This window comes from Schistocerca americana, chromosome 2 (genome assembly GCF_021461395.2).
Source record: "Schistocerca americana isolate TAMUIC-IGC-003095 chromosome 2, iqSchAmer2.1, whole genome shotgun sequence".
In the NCBI taxonomy this organism is placed as follows: Eukaryota; Metazoa; Arthropoda; class Insecta; order Orthoptera; family Acrididae; genus Schistocerca; species Schistocerca americana.
Window position 1 is genome coordinate 685528373 of NC_060120.1, and position 21772 is coordinate 685550144.

A 21772-nucleotide genomic window follows, 5' to 3' on the forward strand; every position below is an offset into this window, starting at 1 on the left:
CGTGCTAGGGCAGCCTGTGCAATTATGCAAAGCCACTGAGCGAGGGTGGCGTAATATTTTGTGCATCTGCCAAGTGAGCAGCAGACCCGGGTTCGAATCCCGACACTGCTATAAATTTCTTCGTCACTTCGGTCAGCACATATACATCAATTAAAATTCATTATTAAATTTTGCACGAGACAAGTGACTCGGTAGGCATTACTGTCTGATCCACCCTCGTAACGTAGGGACGTCGTACCGGTGTTGGTTGTATGGGAACGGGCCTTTAGTTTCGGAAAATATTTTCAGTCACGTCTAGAAAAGAGAAGCGAGTGAGGAGCACGGAAATACACTCACTATTAGCAGCACCCAGACGGCAAAGGCGACGGAGGGAGCGGCGAGGACGCAGTAGGTGGCGAGGAACGGCGTCAGGGAGCCGTACTCGTCGGCGTCCGCGTCGGCGTCGGAGGCGGCGCGTGGCGGCCAGGAGCAGCGGGCGGCGGCGAGGCAGAGGCAGAGCGCGGCGGCGAGCGGCGGCAGCAGCACGGCCAGCACCAGGTAGGCGTCGAGCAGCGCGTCGAGCAGGCGCGGCCAGGGGTGCGGCGCGCGCAGCTGGCACGCGAAGCGGCCGTGCCAGTAGTGGGGCGCGGGCAGCGCGGCCAGCGGCAGGAAGAGCGCGCCCGCGCCGGCGCCGGCGGCGGCCGCGGCCCAGCGCGCCGCGCGGCCCCCGCTGCGAGCGTACGCCCGCGGCCGCCGGCGCGCCGCCAGCCGGTCCAGCCCCAGCAGCGCCGCCGCCCACGCCAGCGCCAGCCCCGCCGCGTGCGACAGCAGGTGGTGCAGCCCGCACCCCGCCGCGCTCGCCTCCGGGCCCTGCGACACCTGCCGGACGAGTGCAGCGGCTGGCTAAACACTTACAAGTACACGGGCTGAACGCTGCGTTGCATCTTCTCGGAATAGATTTAGACATACCATTGCGCAATACACTACTGTAGGCTCGAAGTGGTTTAGCGCCCTATGTTCTTACAGCTGTTGTTCTGATTTGGGCAGGGGCATTACGTGACGGTATAAATAGGCTCGCCAAATAAAATTTCTCTCACCCTCTGTTGTGTCTAGACAAGACAGCCTAGACACAATGAGAGGAAGCCGAAAGGCACGCGCTAAGTTAAAGCAGGGTGCGTGAGGTCTGAAACAGGATACGTTATGAATGCTATAAAGAAAAATACGTAGCTTCTGGAGTACTTACCTTTAATCCATCCGTTTGGTACATCTGGAGATTGTGGCGATACAAGTGAGACTCTTTAGATACATGCAATGTTACTAATGGCGCCTTGCTAGGTCGTAGCCATTGACTTAGCTGAAGGCTATTCTAACTATCTGCTCGGCAAATGAGCAATGCTTCGTCCATGTAGTCGCTAGCAAAGTCGTCCGTACAACTGGGGCGAGTGCTATTCCGTATCTCGAGACCTGCCTTGTGGTGGCGCTCGGTCTGCGATCACACAGTGGCGACACGCGGGTCCGACATGTACTAATGGACCGCGGCCGATTTAAAACTACCACCTAGCAAGTGTGGTGTCTGGCGGTGACACCACACCCTCATATATAGGATGGTCCATTGATAGTGACCGGACCAAATATCTGACGAAATAAGCATCAAACGATAAAACTACAAAGAACGAAACTTGTCTATCTCGAAGGGGGAAACCAGATGGCGCTATGGTTGGCCCGCTACATGGCGCGGCCATAGGTCAAACGGATATCAACTGAGTTTTTTAAAATAGGAACCCCCATCTTTATTACATATTCGTGTAGTACGTAAAGAAATACGAAAATTTCAGTTGGGCCACTTTTTTCGCTTTGAGATAGATGGCGTTGTAATAGTCACAAACGTATAATTACGTGGTATCACGTAACATTCCGCCAGTGCGGAACCTATTTGCTTCGTGATACATTACCCGTGTTAAAATGGACTGTTTACCAATTGCAGAAAAGGTCGATATCGTCTTGATGTATGGCTATTGTGATCAAAATGCCCAACGGGTGTGTGCTGTGTATGCTGCTCGGTATCCTGGACGACATTATCAAGTGTCCGCACCGTTCGCCGGATAGTTACGTTATTTAAGGAAACAGGAAGTAAATCGGCATGATATGTACTATTGGGCAACGGAAAATCCACGATGGCTGCGACAACGCGAACATCAGCGATCTTGCCTGGTTAATGTATGGTGCGGCATTATGGGAGGAAGGATAATTGGCCTCCATTTTATCGATGGCAATCTAAATGGTGCAATGTATGCTGATTTCCTACGTAATGTTCTACCGATATTACTACAAGGTGTTTCACTGCATGACAGAATGGCGATGGACTTCCAAATGATGGACGTCCGGCACATAGCTCGCGTCCGATTGAAGCGGTATTGACAGGTGGATTGGTCCTTCAAGCACCATACCATGGGGTTCCTATTTTTAAAAACGCAGTTGATATCCGTTTGACCCATGGCAGCGCCATCTAGTGGGCCAACCATAGCACCATTTGGTTTCCCCCTTCAAGTAGACAAGTTTCGTTCTTTGTAGTTTTTTCGTTTGACGCTTATTTCGTGAGATATTTGGCCCGGTCACAATCAATGGACCACCCTGTATATAGCACAATGGTCGCCTACGAGCACTGTATAACTGGTACCAGGCACTCACGGGACCTTCGGTCAGTGATGTACGTCACGACAGTGAAATGCTGTAGTAATGCATTCTGCCGCTCAGCATCATGCATGAACTGCAGGGGCCCCACAGGCGTCATAACAAAGGAATTGCAAGTTTCTGTTTGAGACCGATGCAGTGGCGCGGGATCTGGCGGACCCAATGGCGCGCGCTCGCTGAGTCACGCCGCTAGCGGCTCAGTATCGCGAGCGCCCTCTGCCGCCACAACATAGGATGCCCGACAGCAGCGACGCGGTCCACCCCCATTCGGAGTCACAGCACAGTATGAAGCTACGCAGACGCTAACTGGTCGCGACTCCGTCTTCACCTTTTGCACTTAGGTACAAGGAGACTTTTCCTTATGGACATTGCGACAGCTGGACTCTGCTCCTTGTCACATAATCTATCATTAATCTTCGTACATTTGGAGACATACAAGTTAAGTAAGTCTTCTGTTTGTCATCTTATCTTGATCGCAAATCATTTCTGCTCATGTCCAACTTCTCTATGACGACTGTTCCTGTACCACTCTATAACCACCTCTCCATCCTGTAGTGTACAAAATCGTACACGACAGGGACGACAGCCGTGTCTGCTGCACTGACGCGGGAACATCAGTCTCTGTCTGAATGAGGCCTTGCACTTGTACACCACTGGCCATTAAAATTGCTACACTATGAAGATGACGTGCTACAGACTCGAAATTTAACCGACAGGAAGAAGATGCTGTGATATGCAAATGGCTAGCTTTTCAGGGCATTCACACAAGGTTGGCGCCGATGGCGACACCTACAACGTTCTGACATGAGGAAACTTTCCAACCGATTGCTCATACACAAACTGCAGATGACCGGCATTGCCTGGTGAAACGTTGTTGTTGAAACGTCCCCATTGAAAAATTAATGAATTACTGTGCTGATAAACCTCTTACATTATTTGATTTTCAAACAGCTGAGCCGAATTGAACGTACTCAGACATTTCGCTCTTAACCTATTCTCATCAACACTAAGCTGACACACAATATTTTTAGCGCAACGCAATCTGACTTTCAATAATCCCTACAAAAGAATGGCCGTGACTAACAATAACCTATACCTTTCCTGAATCACTTACCTCACAAAAATCTTCGTTACTCGAACCACTGCAATACAGCGCGCGCCACTACAGCCAGCTAAATAAAAGATTCAAACTACTGAAGGCACTAACTACTGATAGGTATAGTTAGCAAATGAAAGATTTAGATAGAGAACAAACAATGTATTTACCTTAATAGTGTTCAAAAGTCATAATATATACAGGGTGTTACAAAAAGGTACGGCCAAACTTTCAGGAAACATTCCTCACACACAAATAAAGAAAAGATGTTATGTGGACATGTATCCGGAAACGCTTAATTTCCATGTTAGAGCTCATTTTAGTTTCGTCAGTATGTACTGTACTTCCTCGATTCACCGCCAGTTGGCCCAACTGAAGGAAGGTAATGTTGACTGCGGTGCTTGTGTTGACATGCGACTCATTGCTCTACAGTACTAGCATCAAGCACATCAGTACGTAGCATCAACAGGTTAGTGTTCATCACGAACGTGGTTTTGCAGTCAGTGCAATGTTTACAAATGCGGAGTTTGCAGATGCCCATTTGATGTATGGATTAGCACGGGGCAATAGCCGTGGCCGGTACGTTTGTATCGAGACAGATTTCCAGAACGAAGGTGTACCAACAGGAAGACATTCGAAGCAATTGATCGGCGTCTTAGGGAGCACGGAACATTCCAGCCTATGACTCGCGACTGGGGAAGACCTAGAACGACGAGGACACCTGCAATGGACGAGGCAATTCTTCGTGCAGTTGACGATAACCCTAATGTCAGCGTCAGAGAAGTTGCTGCTGTACAAGGTAACGTTGACCACGTCACTGTATGGAGAGTGCTACGGGAGAACCTATTGTTTCCGTACCATGTACAGCGTGTGCAGGCACTATCAGCAGCTGATTGGCCTCCACGGGTATACTTCTGCGAATGGTTCATCCAACTATGAGTCAATCCTCATTTCAGTGCAAATGTTCTCTTTACGGAGGAGGCTTCATTCCAACATGATCAAATTGTAAATTTTCACAATCAACATGTGTGGGCTGACGAGAAACCGCACGCAATTGTGCAATCACGTCATCAACACAGATTTTCTGTGAACGTTTGGGCAGGCATTGTTGGTGATGTCTTGATTGGGCCCCATGTTCTTCCACCTACGCTCAATGGAGCTTTTATCAAGATCCCATACGGGATACTCTACCTGTGCTGCTAGAACATGTGCCTTTACCAGTACGACACAACATGTGGTTCATGCACGATGGAGCTCCTGCACATTTCAGTCGAAGTTTTCGTACGCTTCTCAACAACAGACTCGGTGACCGATGGATTGGTAGAGGCGGACCAATTCCATGGCCTCCACGCTCTCCTGACCTCAACCCTCTTGACTTTCATTTATGGGGGCATTTGAAAGCTCTTGTCTACGCAACCCTGGTACCAAATGTAGAGACTCTTCGTGCTGGTATTGTGGACGGCTGTGATACAATACTCCATTCTCCAGGGCTACATCAGCGCATCAGGGATTCCATGCGACGGAGGGTGGATGCATGTATCCTCGCTAACGGAGGACATTTTGAACATTTCCTGTAACAAAGTGTTTGAAGTCACGCTGGTACGTTCTGTTGCTGTGTGTTTCCATTCAATGATTAATGTGATTTGAAGAGAAGTAATAAAATGAGCTCTAACATGGAAAGTAAGCGTTTCCGGACACATGTCCACATAACATATTTTCTTTCTTTGTGTGTGAGGAATGTTTCCTGAAAGTTTGGCCGTACCTTCTCGTAACACCCAGTATATCAGTTCATGACATCCAGTCTTACAAATTTACTGTCTCTGATGGACACACGTCCAGATCATCCGCTCTCAAAACTCCGCCATCTCTCTCCCGACATCCACCACTGCTGGCGGCTCACCTCCAACTGCGCAACGCTACGCGCTGTTAACAACCAACTGCCCAACACTACAATAGCAAACAACAATGCAAACCAGTCACAGACCGCGCACAGCACAGCCTGTGACTTTCATACAGAGCGCTACGTGGCGTTACCAATAAAAAAACCTAAACAGCCTACTTACATTGTGATGCCTTGTGTAAGGAGGAGAAATGGTACCATCACGTTTCCGGCTTTGATAAAGGTCGGATTGTAGCCTACCGCGATTGCGGTTTATCGTATCGCGACATAGTTGCTCGCGTTGGTCGAGATCCAATGACTGTTAGCAGAATATGCAATCGGTGGGTTCAAGAGGGTAATACGGAACGCCGTGCTGGATCCCAACGGCCTCGTATCACTAGCAGTCGAGATGACAGACATCTTATCCGTATGGCTGTAATGGATCGTGAAGCCACGTCTCGATCCCTGAGTCAACAGATGGAGACGTTTGCAAGACAACAACCATTAGCACGAACAGTTCGACGACGTTTGCAGCAGCATGGACTATCAGCTCGGAGACCATGGCTGCGGTTACCCTTGACGCTGCATCACAGACAGAAGCGCCTGCCATGGTGTACTCAACTACAAACCTCGGTGCACGAATGGCAAAACGTCATTTTTTCGGATGAATCCAGGTTCTGTTTACAGCATCATGATGGTCGCATCCGTGTTTGGCGACATCACGGTGAATGCACATTTGAAGCGTGTATTCATCGTCATACTGGGGTGATGGTATGGGGTGACATTGGTTACACATCTCGGTCACCTCGTGCTCGCATTGACGGCACTTTGAATAGTGGACGTTACATTTCAGATGTGTTACGACCCGTGGCTCTACCCTTCATTCGATCCCTGCGAAACCCTACATTTCAGCAGGATAATGCACGACCGCATGTTGCAGGTCCTGTACGGGCCTTTGTGGATACAGAAAATGGTCAACTGCTGCCCTGACCAGCACATTCTCCATATCTCTCACCAATTGAAAACGTCTGGTCAATGGTGGCCGAGCAACTGGCTCGTCACAATACGCCAGTCACTACTCTTGATGAACTTTGGTGTCGTGTTGAAGCTGCATGGGCAGCTGTACCTCTACACGCCATCCAAGCTCTGTTTGACTCAATGCCCAGGCGTATCAAGGCCGTTATTACGGCCAGAAGTGGTTGTTCTGGGTACTGATTTCTCAGGATCTATGCACCAAAATTGTGTGAAAATGTAATCACATGTCAGTTCTAGTATTATATATTTGTCCAATGAATACCCGTTTACCATCTGCATTTCTTCTTGGTGTAGCAATTATAATGGCCAGTAGCGAAGTTCCTCAAGGTTAACAAAATATGCTATGTGTCGCAGGTTTATTTTCGGCAGATTCCCGTGGTACCAACTGGGCCGATGGGTCCAGTTTTCTCTCTCATATAGCAACAAAAGCACTACAATTTGCGAGGTACGGTCAGAAAGTAAGTTCTGTTTCTATTTCTTACGTGACAACGCTACAATTGAAGGTCGGCGGACGCAGAGTTGCTTTGAGTCAAGGAGAAGGAAATGACACCATTTTGAGTTCTGTGTGTGTTGCTTAAGCTGTTTATTGCTTGTTTGAGAAATGCAACGTTGATTGGAAGTGCCGCCTCTGATCTGAAATATGTTTTCTGAATGCAAAGACCCCTAAACCAGTTGAGTTTCACCAACAGATTTACGAAATTTGTGGAGAAAGTATGACGACTGATTCAGTGGAAGCGGATGATCCGACAGTTCAATGGAGGAGGTGATTAAGTGCGTGGTGACGAACGATGTGGGTGCACATTTTGGTTGCTGAAGAACTGGTTCGTGCAGTTGAAGAAATCGTAAAGGAAAACTATAAGTTCATAGTATCCATTCTGTCACAGAACTTTCTGCAAATAAGACCACTTAAAACAGAATTTTTTAAAGCTGTGCTCTCGCTGTGTTGCAGAAAATCTTACAGAGAAACAAAAAGCAGCGTCTAGGCAGTACGAATGACTTTTTTGGCACGTTGCAACAAAGACAGCGATGATTTACTAAGCAACCTAGCGACAGGGGATATGGCTCAGGTTGCTTACGAAACCCCTGGATCGAAACTACCGTCAATGGCATGGATGCACACTGCATCACCAGTAAAGATTAAAGTCAAGAAAATCTTGTGCCCAGTCGTTTGGAATAGCCCACCATTCTACTGGTGTGTTCGTTACCGAAGGGTGAAACAATACGAATGTTTACTGTAACACGCTTATGAAACTGCATCGGGCAATAAAGAATAAACGCCGCAGGAAGCTCACAAACGGTAATGTTACGATTCGTAACAATGTCCGATCACACATTGCAAACAAGACACAACTCTTACAGGACTTTGGCTGAAGGCAGTATCACCACCCTGCGTACAGCCCCGAGCTCTCTCCTACAGAAATCCATCTTCTTTTGCACCTGAAAACATTGCTTGGTAGTCGAAAATTGAGCAACAGTAACGAACTCGAAGAACATGTCATCACATGATTGACAACATAGGCAGCAACGTTCCACAAAGGCAAACAAAAACGTGCGCTATGCCATCGCAAGTGCCTACAAAATGGTGGGAGTGGGAGTTGGGGTTGCAGTTACTCCAGTAAATAATTTTTCTGTGTTTTTACTACCAAAAAGAACATAGTTTCTTCATTAGTTGTTGTCATACTGTTCCAATGGTACATATAAATCTGCTATGTATGAATTATGTGATACAGGGTGTTTCAATAATGACCGGTATATTTGAAACGGCAATAAAAACTAAACGAGCAGCGATAGAAATACACCGTTTGTTGCAATATGCTTGGGACAACAGTACATTTTCAGGCAGACAAACTTTCGAAATTACAGTAGTTACAATTTTCAACAACAGATGGCGCTGCGGTCTGGGAAACTCTATAGTACGATATTTTCCACATATCCACCATGCGTAGCAATAATATGGCGTAGTCTCTGAATGGAATTACCCGAAACCTTTGACAACGTATCTGGCGGAATGGCTTCACATGCAGATGAGATGTACTGCTTTAGCTGTTCAATTGTTTCTGGATTCTGGCGGTACACCTGGTCTTTCAAGTGTCCCCACAGAAAGAAGTCACAGGGGTTCATGTCTGGCGAATAGGGAGGCCAATCCACGCCGCCTCCTGTATGTTTCGGATAGCCCAAAGCAATCACACGATCATCGAAATATTCATTCAGGAAATTAAAGACGTCGGCCGTGCGATGTGGCCGGGCACCATCTTGCATAAACCACGAGGTGTTCGCAGTGTCGTCTAAGGCAGTTTGTACCGCCACAAATTCATGAAGAATGTCCAGATAGCGTGATGCAGTAATCGTTTCGGATCTGAAAAATGGGCCAACGATTCCTTTGGAAGAAATGGCGGCCCAGACCAGTACTTTTTGAGGATTCAGGGACGATGGGACTGCAACATGGGGCTTTTCGGTTCCCCATATGCTACAGTTCTGTTTATTGACGAAGCCGTCCAGGTAAAAATAAGCTTCGTCAGTAAACCAAATGCTGCCCACATGCATATCGCCTTCATCAATCCTGTGCACTATATCGTTAGCGAATGTCTCTCGTGCAGGAATGGTAGCGGCGCTGAGGGGTTACCGCATTTGAATTTTGTATGGATAGAGGTGTAAACTCTGGCGCATGAGACGATACGTGGACGTTGGCGTCATTTGGACCGCAGCTGCAACACGGCGAACGGAAACCCGAGGCCGCTGTTGGATCACCTGCTGCACTAGCTGCGCGTTGCCCTCTGTGGTTGCCGCACGCGGTCGCCCTACCTTTCCAGCACGTTCATCCGTCACGTTCCCAGTCCGTTGAAATTTTTCAAACAGATCCTTTATTGTATCGCTTTTCGGTCCTTTGGTTACATTAAACCTCCGTTGAAAACTTCGTCTTGTTGCAACAACACTGTGTTCTAGGCGGTGGAATTCCAACACCAGAAAAATCCTCTGTTCTAAGGAATAAACCATGTTGTCTACAGCACACTTGCACGTTGTGAACAGCACACGCTCACAGCAGAAAGACGACGTACAGAATGGCGCACCCACAGACTGCGTTGTCTTCTATATCTTTCACATCACTTGCAGCGCCATCTGTTGTTGAAAATTGTAACTACTGTAATTTCGAAAGTTTGTCTGCCTGAAAATGTACTGTTGTCCCAAGCATATTGCAACAAACGGTGTATTTCTATCGCTGCTCGTTTAGTTTTTATTGCCGTTTCAAATATACCGGTCATTTTTGAAACACCCTGTTATATATATATATATATATATATATATATATATATATATATATATATATATATATATATATATATGTGTGTGTCAAGTGAGAGCATAAACCTTGCTCAGTGATACCCTTGTGAATGACTATTTTTGATCAGTAGTATAGCTCTCTACCATGGTTTACACACAGAAACACAGGTCGCCTACATGCAGGGCCAGGTTGGATGGCTTCTTCTGAAACAACGATTTTTTCCTGGAAATACTCTTTTTCGAAACCCTGTAATTGCGACGCAAGTGTGGAGTTTGGCTGAAAGGTGTCTACGACGTTCTTCAGTAATGGAGCAGAAGCGTGGCTCCCTGCGATGTCATCTTCGGGCTCGACGACGCTTCAAACAGCAGGATTCAGATCACCTACTTTCGGACCTCCCGTTGTGAATGCGCGGGAATGCAAGCCCCATAAATAAAACAACAAAACAAATGTCCCTCTAACATCTCTCAGTTCGGCAAACCCCTCTGGGTTCCACCCACGCACCTATGTTGAGCACGTTAGAAACGTACTTTCTGAAATTTCGACACCGAAACTTCTTCGACACCGAATCAGCCTGGCGGCTGCTCTAGGGCCTCTTTTTTTCCTTTGATTCCAACAGTCCATGTCTCACTACTATACCATGCTGGGCTCCAAGCGTACATTCTCAGATATTTCTTCCTCAGGTTAAGACCTGTGTTTGATACTGTCAGACTTTTCTTCGACAGGAATGCTTTGTGACCAGTCCTAGTCTGCTTTTTATGTCCCCCTTGCTGCGTGCGCTTTAGCTTACTTTGCTGCCTTGGTACTAGAATTCCTTAACTCGTCTACTTCGTGATCCTCAGTTGTTATGTTAAGTTTCTCGCTGTTCTCATTTTTGCTACTTGTCATTACTTTCATCTTTCTTCGACTTACTCTTAATCCACATTCTGTACTTGTTACAGCGTAAAGGCAGAGCCGGCACGCCAGTCGGGAACGACAGAGAAGAGAACGCAGCTAACACGGATGTTTCAGTTTCAGACACAGTAGATTGCTAGCCTTCTAAACACGGTACAGCAGGTACTGGCCAACCAAGAAACAAATGCAGTGCGACCACCTGACCAACAGGCAACAAGCTACAAGTGCCATATCGCCTTTTCGCCAGTTTAACGAGACAGAAGAGGAATGGTTCGAGGGGTTGCAACAGTATGAAGCCCACATCATTGCTCACAAAGTACCAGGTACAGTGAAACTACTTTACTTTTTGTCAACGTTAGGAAGTGCAGTCTTTCGCCTCATTCAGAAATTGTTCTCTAACGCCACTAGAGTGGACTTTCGTATGATTAGGTTGTAGGTTCTCTAACTATCTATTATGACCAACAAGTAAATGTGGTGGCAGCTAGGTACCAATTCTTTCATTGCAAGAAAAGGTCAGAACAAATTTATCGCGAGTGGGTAACAGATTTACAGATTATGACGAGGAAAAGTAAATTCGTATGTGTTTATGCTGCTTTATATTCAGATGTTTTGTTGCGTGACGCGGTTGTGTACAGTGTAACTGATGTCAACCTTAGAGAACAGATTTTGTAACAGTCAGATCCATCATTTCATCACATAGTGCAAATTTCTTGATCAGTATGATTCAGGTGCCGTCGCGGCCTGTAAATTTGAGCAGCCACCAATTTGTCGGGTTGAGTCGTCCCTTGCTCACGACTGACCCAGTAGGCAGCAACAGTAGGCATGTGCCAAGCCGAGTAAACAGTCCTCGAAACAGGCAGCTACATCAGTGAATAGAATTAAGTCATGCCCTCAGTGCTATTCACATCACAAAAGCCAAGTCTGCCAGTCCTGACAAGCACAATGCTACACTTTGGGCAAGGAAGGTCACATACAATCCGTATGTTTGCAGCGGAACAAACATAAGCATTCTGCCCACTCACAAAAATCTATTCACAAGGCCCATGTAATCAATGTAGTGAATTCAAAGCTTGCTGCAGGTCTTAGCAAAACTAGCAAGCAAACAGTTTATTCAGTGCTATGCCTGTCCAACAAACTTTTTGTTCATTTGCATCTTAATGGAAAACGTGTGGAATTTCAGTTGATACGGAGTGCGTCTGTTACATTGCTGAATCGTAACACAAATAGACTGTAAGGCTCTCCAAGCCTGTCTATAATTAGCTCGCACCAGATGGCTTATAATGGACAAGACATCCCCATTCTCGGAAAATGTACTGTGGCTGCCATGTATTGCTTGCATACACGAATTGTGACTGTCACACGATTGTGAGAACATATTTGGCCTTTATCCGTTTGATTTGTTTGGCTTCCAAATTCAGGACAATGTATTCAGTGCCAAAGACAGTGAAGCTAGCTTGCTGAAAGAATTCCCTGAACTCTTTTCTGAAGGTTTAGGCAAGGCTAACAATTTTGTTGCACTTATTACTATGAAAGACAATGCTCAGCTGAAATTCTGCCGGGCCAGAACTGTTCCCATTGCATTACGGGACAATGTGGCTACTGAACTTAAAGAGTTGCAAGATAGCGGAGCTATTGTAGCCATAAAAGTGGGCAAGTCCACTGGTTTTGCTCCCCAAATCTTCAGGTCGCATTCGCCTCTGTGTTGACTTTAAGTCTACAGTCAATCCACAAGCTGTGATTGCTAATTATCCAATGCCTCGCCCAGCGGATCTCATGGGCAGATTAGGCGCTGGTCGCTACTTTTCAAAAATGGATTTGCGCGACGTGTATCTTCAAATATCACTAGATGAAGAATCTCAAACCGTGTGTGTTGTGAACACTCATTTGGGCTTGTTTAAATATTTGTATTTCCCTTTTGGCAGTACTTCCGCACCGGCCATTTTCCAACTGTATTTTGAACAGCTGGTTGCTCAAGTACCAAACTGAGTACCCATGAAGCCGGTTCTTGTACGAACTGCCCAAAAAATGCAAATATGGGCTTTGTTGTTGTCTCAGTAGCAGTACAAGGTTGTGTATCGTCCGACAGCTCAACATTGTAATGCGGACGCACTTTCACGTCTTCCGATGGGGCCTGATACAGACTTTGACGCTTCTGCAGCGTCTTGTTGTCACGCGGATGCTCAAGATTCTGAATTGCTTCAATCCTTTCCTCTGAATTGTAGAAAAATTGCACAGGCCACTGGAAGTTGATTCAGATTTGAACATTTTGCTAAAATATATTCGGACATCTTGGCCTCGCTCATTGCATATCATAAAGAACTCTGTAGCGCGCCGATACTTTGCAGGTCGGCATAGCCTCGCTATGTAGCAAGGTGTGATTCTTGTTCAAAATGACAGTGGACAGTCACGTTTGTTGATCCACAAAGCTTTGCAAAAAGAAGCGTTTCAGTTACTTCACCAAGGACACTGGGGGGTTGTTCGTACGAAACACTGTACTTGGCAGCGAATGGCCACATAGGACAGATGAAGTCACAGTGTCACGCATGTGCGGAAAATCAGTCCACTCCGCCACAAAAACTCTCTAATCGGCCTAAAATGCAATCACAATGGCAACGTGTGCACGTAGACTTTGCGGTTCCTTTTTGGAACATTCGTCGGTTGATTGTGGCACACGCTTATAGCAAGTTTCCTTTTGCTGTGCCAGTGAACTCTACAACGTCACGTAGCACGTTTGCATGAAGTCATAGTGTCGGACAACGGCCCTCAGTTCAGGTCAAATGAATTTGAAACATTCTGTAAAAGCAATGGCATATGACATCTAACTAGTGCACCATTCCATCCCTTAGTCAAACGGTGAAGCTGGACGTTTTGTCAGAACCTTCAAGAAGCAGGTGGCTAAACTTCGCACCGCACACACTAGGGGTCAAGCATTGCTATTGTTTCTCGCCTCCTACCGTTCGCATCCACGAGATGGACCATCGCCGTCGGAATTGCTTCAGGGCCGCCGCCATAGGACACTGTTCCACCTGCTCCACCTTCCTCAACATCCGGCGCCGAAGGAAGGCCGCACGTATCGCTTCGCGCCACATGATATTGTGTTTTTCAGGGTATTTAGCAGCAGCAGACGGCGAACGCGAGGCGAGATCCTTCGTCGACTTGGCGCATGTATGAATCTCATTTCAGGCCCAGACGGATTGCAGCGCCGACATCACAATCAAATTCACCACTATCATGTGCATGGTGATCCTTCTGTATCTCTTCCCTCAGATTCACGGATCCTGAGGAGAGCACGGCCACAGCAGTTGCCAGAGAGAGTCATCACGACACCGCGGGACGACCCCATGGAGATGGAGCATTCGCCTCCTCCACCTCCTCTCGTCCTGCAGACGGTGCTGGACCCGACCACGCCGCAGCGAACGACGCCGTCTACATCTTGGTATGGGCCTCATGAAGTGGATCGTACTGGGCGTTTTCCAGGGAATGTTTCCACCAGAGCGAAGGCCGTATGGTGGGGTACAACCAGGAAGTCTGACGTCCCCTGCAGCCCTACAGCCACAGCTTTCGATCAATCAGAGCGTCCACGTTCCTGCCCTCCCCCCCCCCCCCCCCCGTCGTCGTACGCCATATACGATGACAGTCTGTCGCTTTGGGGGGGGGGGGGGGGGAGAAACGTTATGGCGTAAACTCAGCGCCGGCACGCCACGCGGGAATGGCAGAGAAGAGATGGCTGTGTGAAGAGATCAGCCAATCGCATGCTGACCGACCTCCCTCCAGGTCGACAACGCGACAGCAGCGGCCCCTAGGTGAAGAGGACATAAGAGCTGCGCCCGACTGGTCGCGGCCCGTTTCGATAGCAGTTTCAACGTTAGCTACTTCGTTAGTCGACGCATCGTAGCCTCTTCATTAGCAATCTCTACATAGCACAGTTACAAGTTACAGATCAGCTGTCACTGCAGGTCTGTTGACAGACTGTTGATAGTAGCAGTCTCTAGGACCAGAAGTTAAATATTTGTACCTGTCTTGTTGTAATAAAACTCATTATTACGAGTTGTTTGATTGTTTGTCTAGCGAACCGAGTACGCAGGACTCCTATACACAACAGCACAACAGTACTTAGCAGACCGTTCGTTGCATTCAACACATTCTTCATTTCTTTTTCACTTTCACTGAGCATATGAATGTCATCAGCGAACCATATCACTGATATCTTTTGACCCTGAATTTTAATATAGCTCTTGAACTTTTCTTTTATTTCCCTCATTGTTTCTTCGATGTATAGTTTGAACAGTAGGAGCGAAAGACTACATCCCTGTCTTACACCCTTTTTAATCCGAGCACTTCGTTCATGGTCTTCTGGTATTATTGTTCCCTCTTGATCCTTGTATACAATGTATATTACCCGCCCCTCTCTATAGCTTACCCTTATTTTTCTCAGAATTTCGAACATCTTGTACACTTTACGCTGTCGAACGCTTTTTTAGTGGACAAATCCTATGAACGTTTATCTAAATTTTCTTCAGTCTTGTTCGCATTATCAAACGCAATGTGAGAACTGTCTCTCCCGTGCCTTCACCTTTCCTAAATCCAAACTAATCGTCATCTAATACCTCCTCACTTCTCTTTTCTATTCTCCTGTATATTATTCTTGTCACCACTTTGGATACATGAGCTGTTAAGCCGATTGTGCGGTAATTCTCGTACTTGTCGGCTCTTGCTATCTTCGGAATTGAGTATCACATTTTTCCGAAAATCTGATGAGATATCGCCAGTCTCATATATTCTACACGCTAACGTGAATAGTCGTTCCCAATAATTTTAGAAATTGTGATGGATGGTTGTCTATCCCTTCTGCATTATTTAATCTTAAATGTTCCAGAGCTCTTTTAAATGCTGATTCTAATACTGGATCCCCTATCTCTTCCCTGTGGACTCCTGTTCCTCCTTCTGTCATGTCATCAGATACGTTTTCCTCCTTGTAGAGGCATCCAATGTACTCTTTCCACCTATCCGCTCTCATCCTCTGCATTTAACAGTGGAACTCCCGTTGCACTTTTAATGTTACCACCCTTGCTTTTAATGTCACCGAAGGCTATTTTGACTTTTCTGTATGCTGAATCCATGCTTCCAACAATCATTTCGTTTTCGATTTCTTCACATTTTTCCTGCCGCCATTTTGCCTTAGCTTCCCTGCATTTTCTGTTTACTTCGACCCTAGGTGACTTGTATTTCTGTATTCCTGAATTTCCCCGAACATTTTTGTACTTTCTTCTTTCATCGATCAGCTGAAATACGTATTTCATCTGTTACTCGTGGTTTCTTCGCAGTTGTCTGCCTTGTACGTACGGTTTTCTTTCCAACTTATGCGAGTAACCTCTTTCTAGATCTCCATTCCTCTTCAGCTGTACAGCCTACTGAGCTACTCATTATCGCAGTGTCTATGTGTCACACTCCTTTGCACACTAATTCTTCCTGATTTGTCTCTTAAACTTCACCCTACTTTTCGTCATTACTAAGTTGTGATCTGCGTCTGTACCTGCTCCAGGGTACGCCTTAAATCCAGTATCTGATTTCGGAATCTCTGCCTAACCATAATGTAATCTAACCGAAATCTTCCCGTGTCTCCCGGCCTTTTCCTAGTATATCTCTTCCTTTTGTGATTCTTGAACAGAGTATTCGTTATTACTATCTAAAATTTATTGCAGAGCTCAGTCTTTCTCTTCTTTCATTCCTAGTACCAAGCCCATATTCTCCTTTCCCTACAACCACATTCCAATCCTTCGTGATTATTATATTTTATCTTCATTTCTGTACTGAAATATCAGTTCAGTAACTTGGTACGTTTCTGTGGTGATCCCTACAGAACTGCCTGAGCTGGTGCTCGTACAAGGGCAGCGCCGCAGGTGAGTGTGTGGTGAGTGCTCTGTGAGGAGCATTTTCACAATGATGGTACACAGCTGATCCGTGACTTGATACAAGCAGACTTCGTTCCACGAGTATTGTGCTTCCACTGATAACTTCGCCAACTTCTTGCTAGCAACTCGTGATAATAGTACAAACAACAATGGGCATCAACAGAATCGTAATACCGTAACCATGTCTCATTAACTGCGGTTTTCATTAAATGTTTCGTTGGCACTGATAACGACCATCTCATTGGATCATCTAAAACAGGGCACAGGGCACAGTGTTATGTTCTTGCAGCCAAAAAAACACTATTTGTGTATTATTTTGGTCATGGTAACTTGCGTTTGTGGGGTAATAGCAAGTTGTACAGCTTTCGAAAATGCCTCCGCTTTTTTTCTTACAATTAATTAACATTTAGAGAATACACTGATCAGTCAGAACTTATCACCACCAACCAACTATCGATATAAACCCTTCCAGGCATTAGCAGCGTCACCTGTGCGAAGAATGACTGCTAGTCAGGCACACGCATGGCACATCTAGTATCAGTGAGAGTGCAGTTCATGTGTAAAATGGGGAAGGCGCGCGATCTATGTGAGTTTGACTGAGAGCAGATTATGATGGCCCAGAGGCTCAGCACAAGCATTTCAGAAACTGCACAACCTGTCAGGTGTCCTACGAGTCCTGTGATGAGTGTCTTTAACACGTGGTGAAAGCACAGTGAAACCAAGTCCAGACGTCGTGCAAGAGGGCGGCCGTCCCTCATTACAGAGTCGGGCATCGAAGACTGGGCAGACTGGTAAAACAGGAAAGGTGGCGAACTGTGGCGGGAGTAACATCAGACTTTAATGCTGGGAAGAGTAAAAGTGGGTCTGAACACACAGTGCACCGAACACTCCTAACGATGGGCCTCTGCAGCCGACGACCCGTGCATGTGCCAATATTAACACCTCGACATTGGCCATTACGACTGAAATGGGCACGTGACCATGGGCACTGGACGTTGGCGCAGTCGCAGAGCGTTTCGTGGTGTGATGTATCCCTATACGTTCTTCATCATGTCAATGGGAGGGCGCGAATCGGTCGTGTAGCAGGGGAACATCTCCTGTACACCTGTACTGCGGGATGGAGAGAAGCTGGCGGCGGCCTCTTTATGCTCTGGGGAACATTCACGTAGGCATCCATGGGTCCAGTGGAGCTCTTGCAAGTCACCATGATGGCCAAGGAGTATCCTACACTGGTTGCAGATCCCGTACACCCCTTCATGACGATCATGTTTCCCTACGGCAGTGGCGTTTTTCAGCAAGATAATGCTTCATGTCACGAGACCAGGAGTGTGATGGAGTGGTTCGACAAACACACTGGTGAGTTCCAATTGATGTGCTGCCCCCTCCCCCCCAACTCGCCACATCTGAACCTGTGTGCAGGTGTGGTGCCAGTTTCCTCCAACGACCTATCAAGTCCTCATTGCTTCCATGCCATGATGCGTCGTGGCTGTTTAGGTGGACCTACCTGTTATTACGTAGGTGATCATAATGTTCTGGCTGATCAGTGTACGCATCATTCTTGTGTGCTGTTTTCTTGTACTGTAGTCACAGACTCGAATGTGTGTGAATGTCAATGCCATTAACATTCTCTGAATATAGATTCAATATTAAAATAAATTCACAGTCTTGAAAAAGTTTCAGATGTTTTCATACGTACAAACAACACAGACACACACACACACACACACACACACACACACACACTGACTCACACAGACGTACATATGTAGATAATAATACCCACATGCACATACACTCTAAGACACGGAAAAAGATGTACCATGAAGGAATTATCTGGATGTGGTGGAAATCGGTAGACGTGACGTACATGTACAGAAAATAATTGATTTCAGTTTCAATTAAATTGGATGATATATTGAAGAGAAAGAGCGTCACGAACAGAGCAAGTCAATAACACGTTGGTCCACCTCTGGTCCTTATGCAAGCAATTATTTGGGTTGGCATTGAGACAGTATTTGGGTGTCCTCTTGAAGGATATCATGTCAGATTTTGCCCGATTGGTGCGTTCTATCGTCAAAATCCTGAGATGGTTGGAGGGCCCTGCCGATAATGCTTCAAAGTTTTTCAGTTGGGGAGAGATCCAGTGACCATGCTGGTCAGGGAAGAGTTTGGCTAACACGAAGACAAGCAGTAGAAATTCTCGCTATATGTGGGCTGGAATTATCTGGGTGAAATGTAAATCCAGGATGGCTTGCCATGAAGGGGTGTAGAATATCGTCGACATACCGCTTTGCTGTAAGGGAGCCACAGATGAAAAACAAAGTGGTCCTGCTATGAAAAGAAATGGCACCCCAGATCATCACTCCTGGTTGTCGGGTCGTATGGTGAATTGGTATCACACCGCTGTCTCCAAACACATATTCAGCCTTGAAATTCATTCGATGGAGCAACATTGTCTTGTGATCAGTCCCGCCTCGAACTGAAGATGTGTCTGGAGATCCCTGGAATGGTTCAAATGGCTCTAAGCACTATAGGACTTAACAAAAAAAAAAAAAAAAAAAAAAAAAATGGTTCAAATGGCTCTGAGCACTATGCGACTTAACTTCTGAGGTCATCAGTTGCCTAGAACTTAGAACTAACTAAACCTAACTAACCTAAGGGCATCACGCACATCCATGTCCGAGGCAGGATTCGAACCTGCGACCGCAGCAGCAGTGTGGTTCCGGACTGAAGCGCGTAGAACCTCTGGCCACAGCGGCCAGCGGAGACCCCTGGACAGCAGTGGGATACCGACCCGACTGTCGCTTACCATACAGCACGACAACCTAAAGTGATGGTTGGGGTATCATTTCTTTTCATAGCAGAAGAATTTGGTTGTCTTCTGCAGCACATCGCTATGTCGACGATATTCTACATTCTATGCTGGTCTTACATTCCATGAAAATAAGGCCGGCCTGCACGTGACGAGATGGCGAGCGTTTCTACTGCTTGTCATCATGCTTGCCGAACCCTACCTTGGCCAGCAAGATTACGGGATCTTTCCTCCATTGAGAACATTTAGAGCTTTATGGATAGTCCCTCGAACCATCTCGGGTTTCTGACGATCAAAAGCGCCAGTTCGACAGAATTTGGCACAATACCCCGGAGGAGGACACCGTACAACTCCCTGAATCAATGTCAAGCGGAATAATTGTTTACGTAAGAGCCAGACTTGCTCAATTTTAAATCTCTTTCTGTTGGAAGAGACTAAAATGACGAGTTTGGAGACGATGTGACAGGACCTGCCGGCGAACTTGGAGTGCTGACCTTGAGTGTGATCCAGCCGGCGAGCACCTGCAGCTGCAGCAGCATCTCTGCGGCGGCCCAGAGCAGCAGCAGCGGCCGCCAGGGCGCGCGCCGCAGCGGCGAGCAGGTGAGCGCGGCCAGCACGCCGCCGCAGCACCACAGCGACAGCGCCGCCAGCAGGGGCGTCGCCGCGCTGCCCGAGCCCCAGTCGTCGTCCGGCTCGCCCCACGTCTCGCTCATCGCCGCCGCTCCTCGCGCCCCGCCTTGCCTCGCTCCTGCCACAGCCAGCCACGTTTACGTGCGACCCTACACACAACGTTGGATGTTAAAAAGGAAAAAGCCGGTGCTGCAGTTATTCATTGCAGTGGGCAGTTGTTAACGTCGCTTCTTTGGCGTTTTTAATCAGTCAGCGGTATGTAAACGCACACAGTCCACGAGGTACTCCCCACAGGTGCTGTGTCATGCGTGCATTTGCAGCTTCGGGACTGACTGAAATGAAATGATTGTCTGGCATTGGTGGCCGGGAGCCCTCACCAGGTTAAGTTTGGCCACTAAGTTGCAAATCTTTTCACCTGATGCCACACGGATTGACTTACGCGTCGATGATGATGATGAAATAATGACGAGGACAACACAACACCCAATCCCCGAACAGAGAAAATCTCCGACCCACCCGGGAATCGAAACCGGGCCCGATGCACTGCCGTGAGATGCACTGACCACTCACCTGCGGGATAGACTTCAGGACTGATTAAAAACGCCAAAGAAGTGACATTAACAGCTGTCCACTGCAGTGGACAAATGCTCCACAGTGTTATTAGGTGTGTGACTGCCTTTATAGTTCGAGGCTACACTGGTGCCTACGGGATGGTCACGCACCCGTCGCATTGTCCGCTAACTTCCTAGTAACTGACTGAACTGCAGAATATGCTTGGCGAAATGAAAACGTCCTTAACACCGTGTGGCTACTGAAATTTCCTGGCAGATTTAATTATGATGGACCGAGGATCGCACCCAGAACGTTTCTTTGCCTTCCATGGTCAAATGCTCTACTGACTGAGCTACCCGAGCACTTCCACCAGTACCTCCTTCCTACTTTCCAAATTTCGCAGTCCGTCAAGGTATGCAGGAGAACGTCTCTTAAATTCTGGAAAGCGTGAAACAAGTACTAGTGGAAATACAGGGTGGTTCAGAAACAAAGAACAAATTTCAATTGTTCCGCATATCACTGAGCAGGAAGGTTCAGAGTTCTGACACAGCTGCGTTATTGTTTCTTTGCAGTAACATGGCGACTACACCAAAAGAAAATTTATTTTGTATGTTCCATTTTGTGCGAAATCAGTGTGACGCGCATTCCGCCGTCGATTCAGCTACAAGCTGTCTCTGCACAAGAAGATTTATGACTGATATACAAAACACTTGGAAGTTAGTTACATGCGCAAAGGGAAGAGCACTGATGGGCTATGCACGTCCGATAAAATATCGAGTGCAGAGTCCGCGCAGAACAATACGGCTGGTAGAAGCGCAATCGGAGGGGCATGTGTGGGGGAGACAGGTAGTGGTGGGGGTTACCGGCAGACGCTGTAGGGGAAATGCCCAGCACTGGAGGCGAAGTGCCGTTCAAAACTGAAGCCTACTGTCACATTTTTCGTGTATTAGTAGAGCCCCTCCATCCCCACACTTGCATGGTGACCGTTCAAAGAGATCAGTCATCTCTTCTTTGA

The 21772-nt window shown here is 47.0% G+C and overlaps 1 protein-coding gene across 1 annotated transcript in view; it reads right to left on the reverse strand.

Annotated features, from left to right (window-relative positions):
- The window catches only part of LOC124594337, a 117191-nt gene that overhangs the window by 58593 nt on the left and 36826 nt on the right, over window positions 1-21772 (reverse strand). Inside the window, exons 2-3 of the mRNA XM_047132706.1 lie at window positions 20070-20323; window positions 337-858 (exon numbers count right to left, since the gene is read on the reverse strand). Coding sequence (XP_046988662.1) covers window positions 337-858; window positions 20070-20288 — 741 coding nt within the window. The 5' untranslated portion in view covers window positions 20289-20323. The remainder of the gene's footprint in view (window positions 1-336; window positions 859-20069; window positions 20324-21772) is intronic.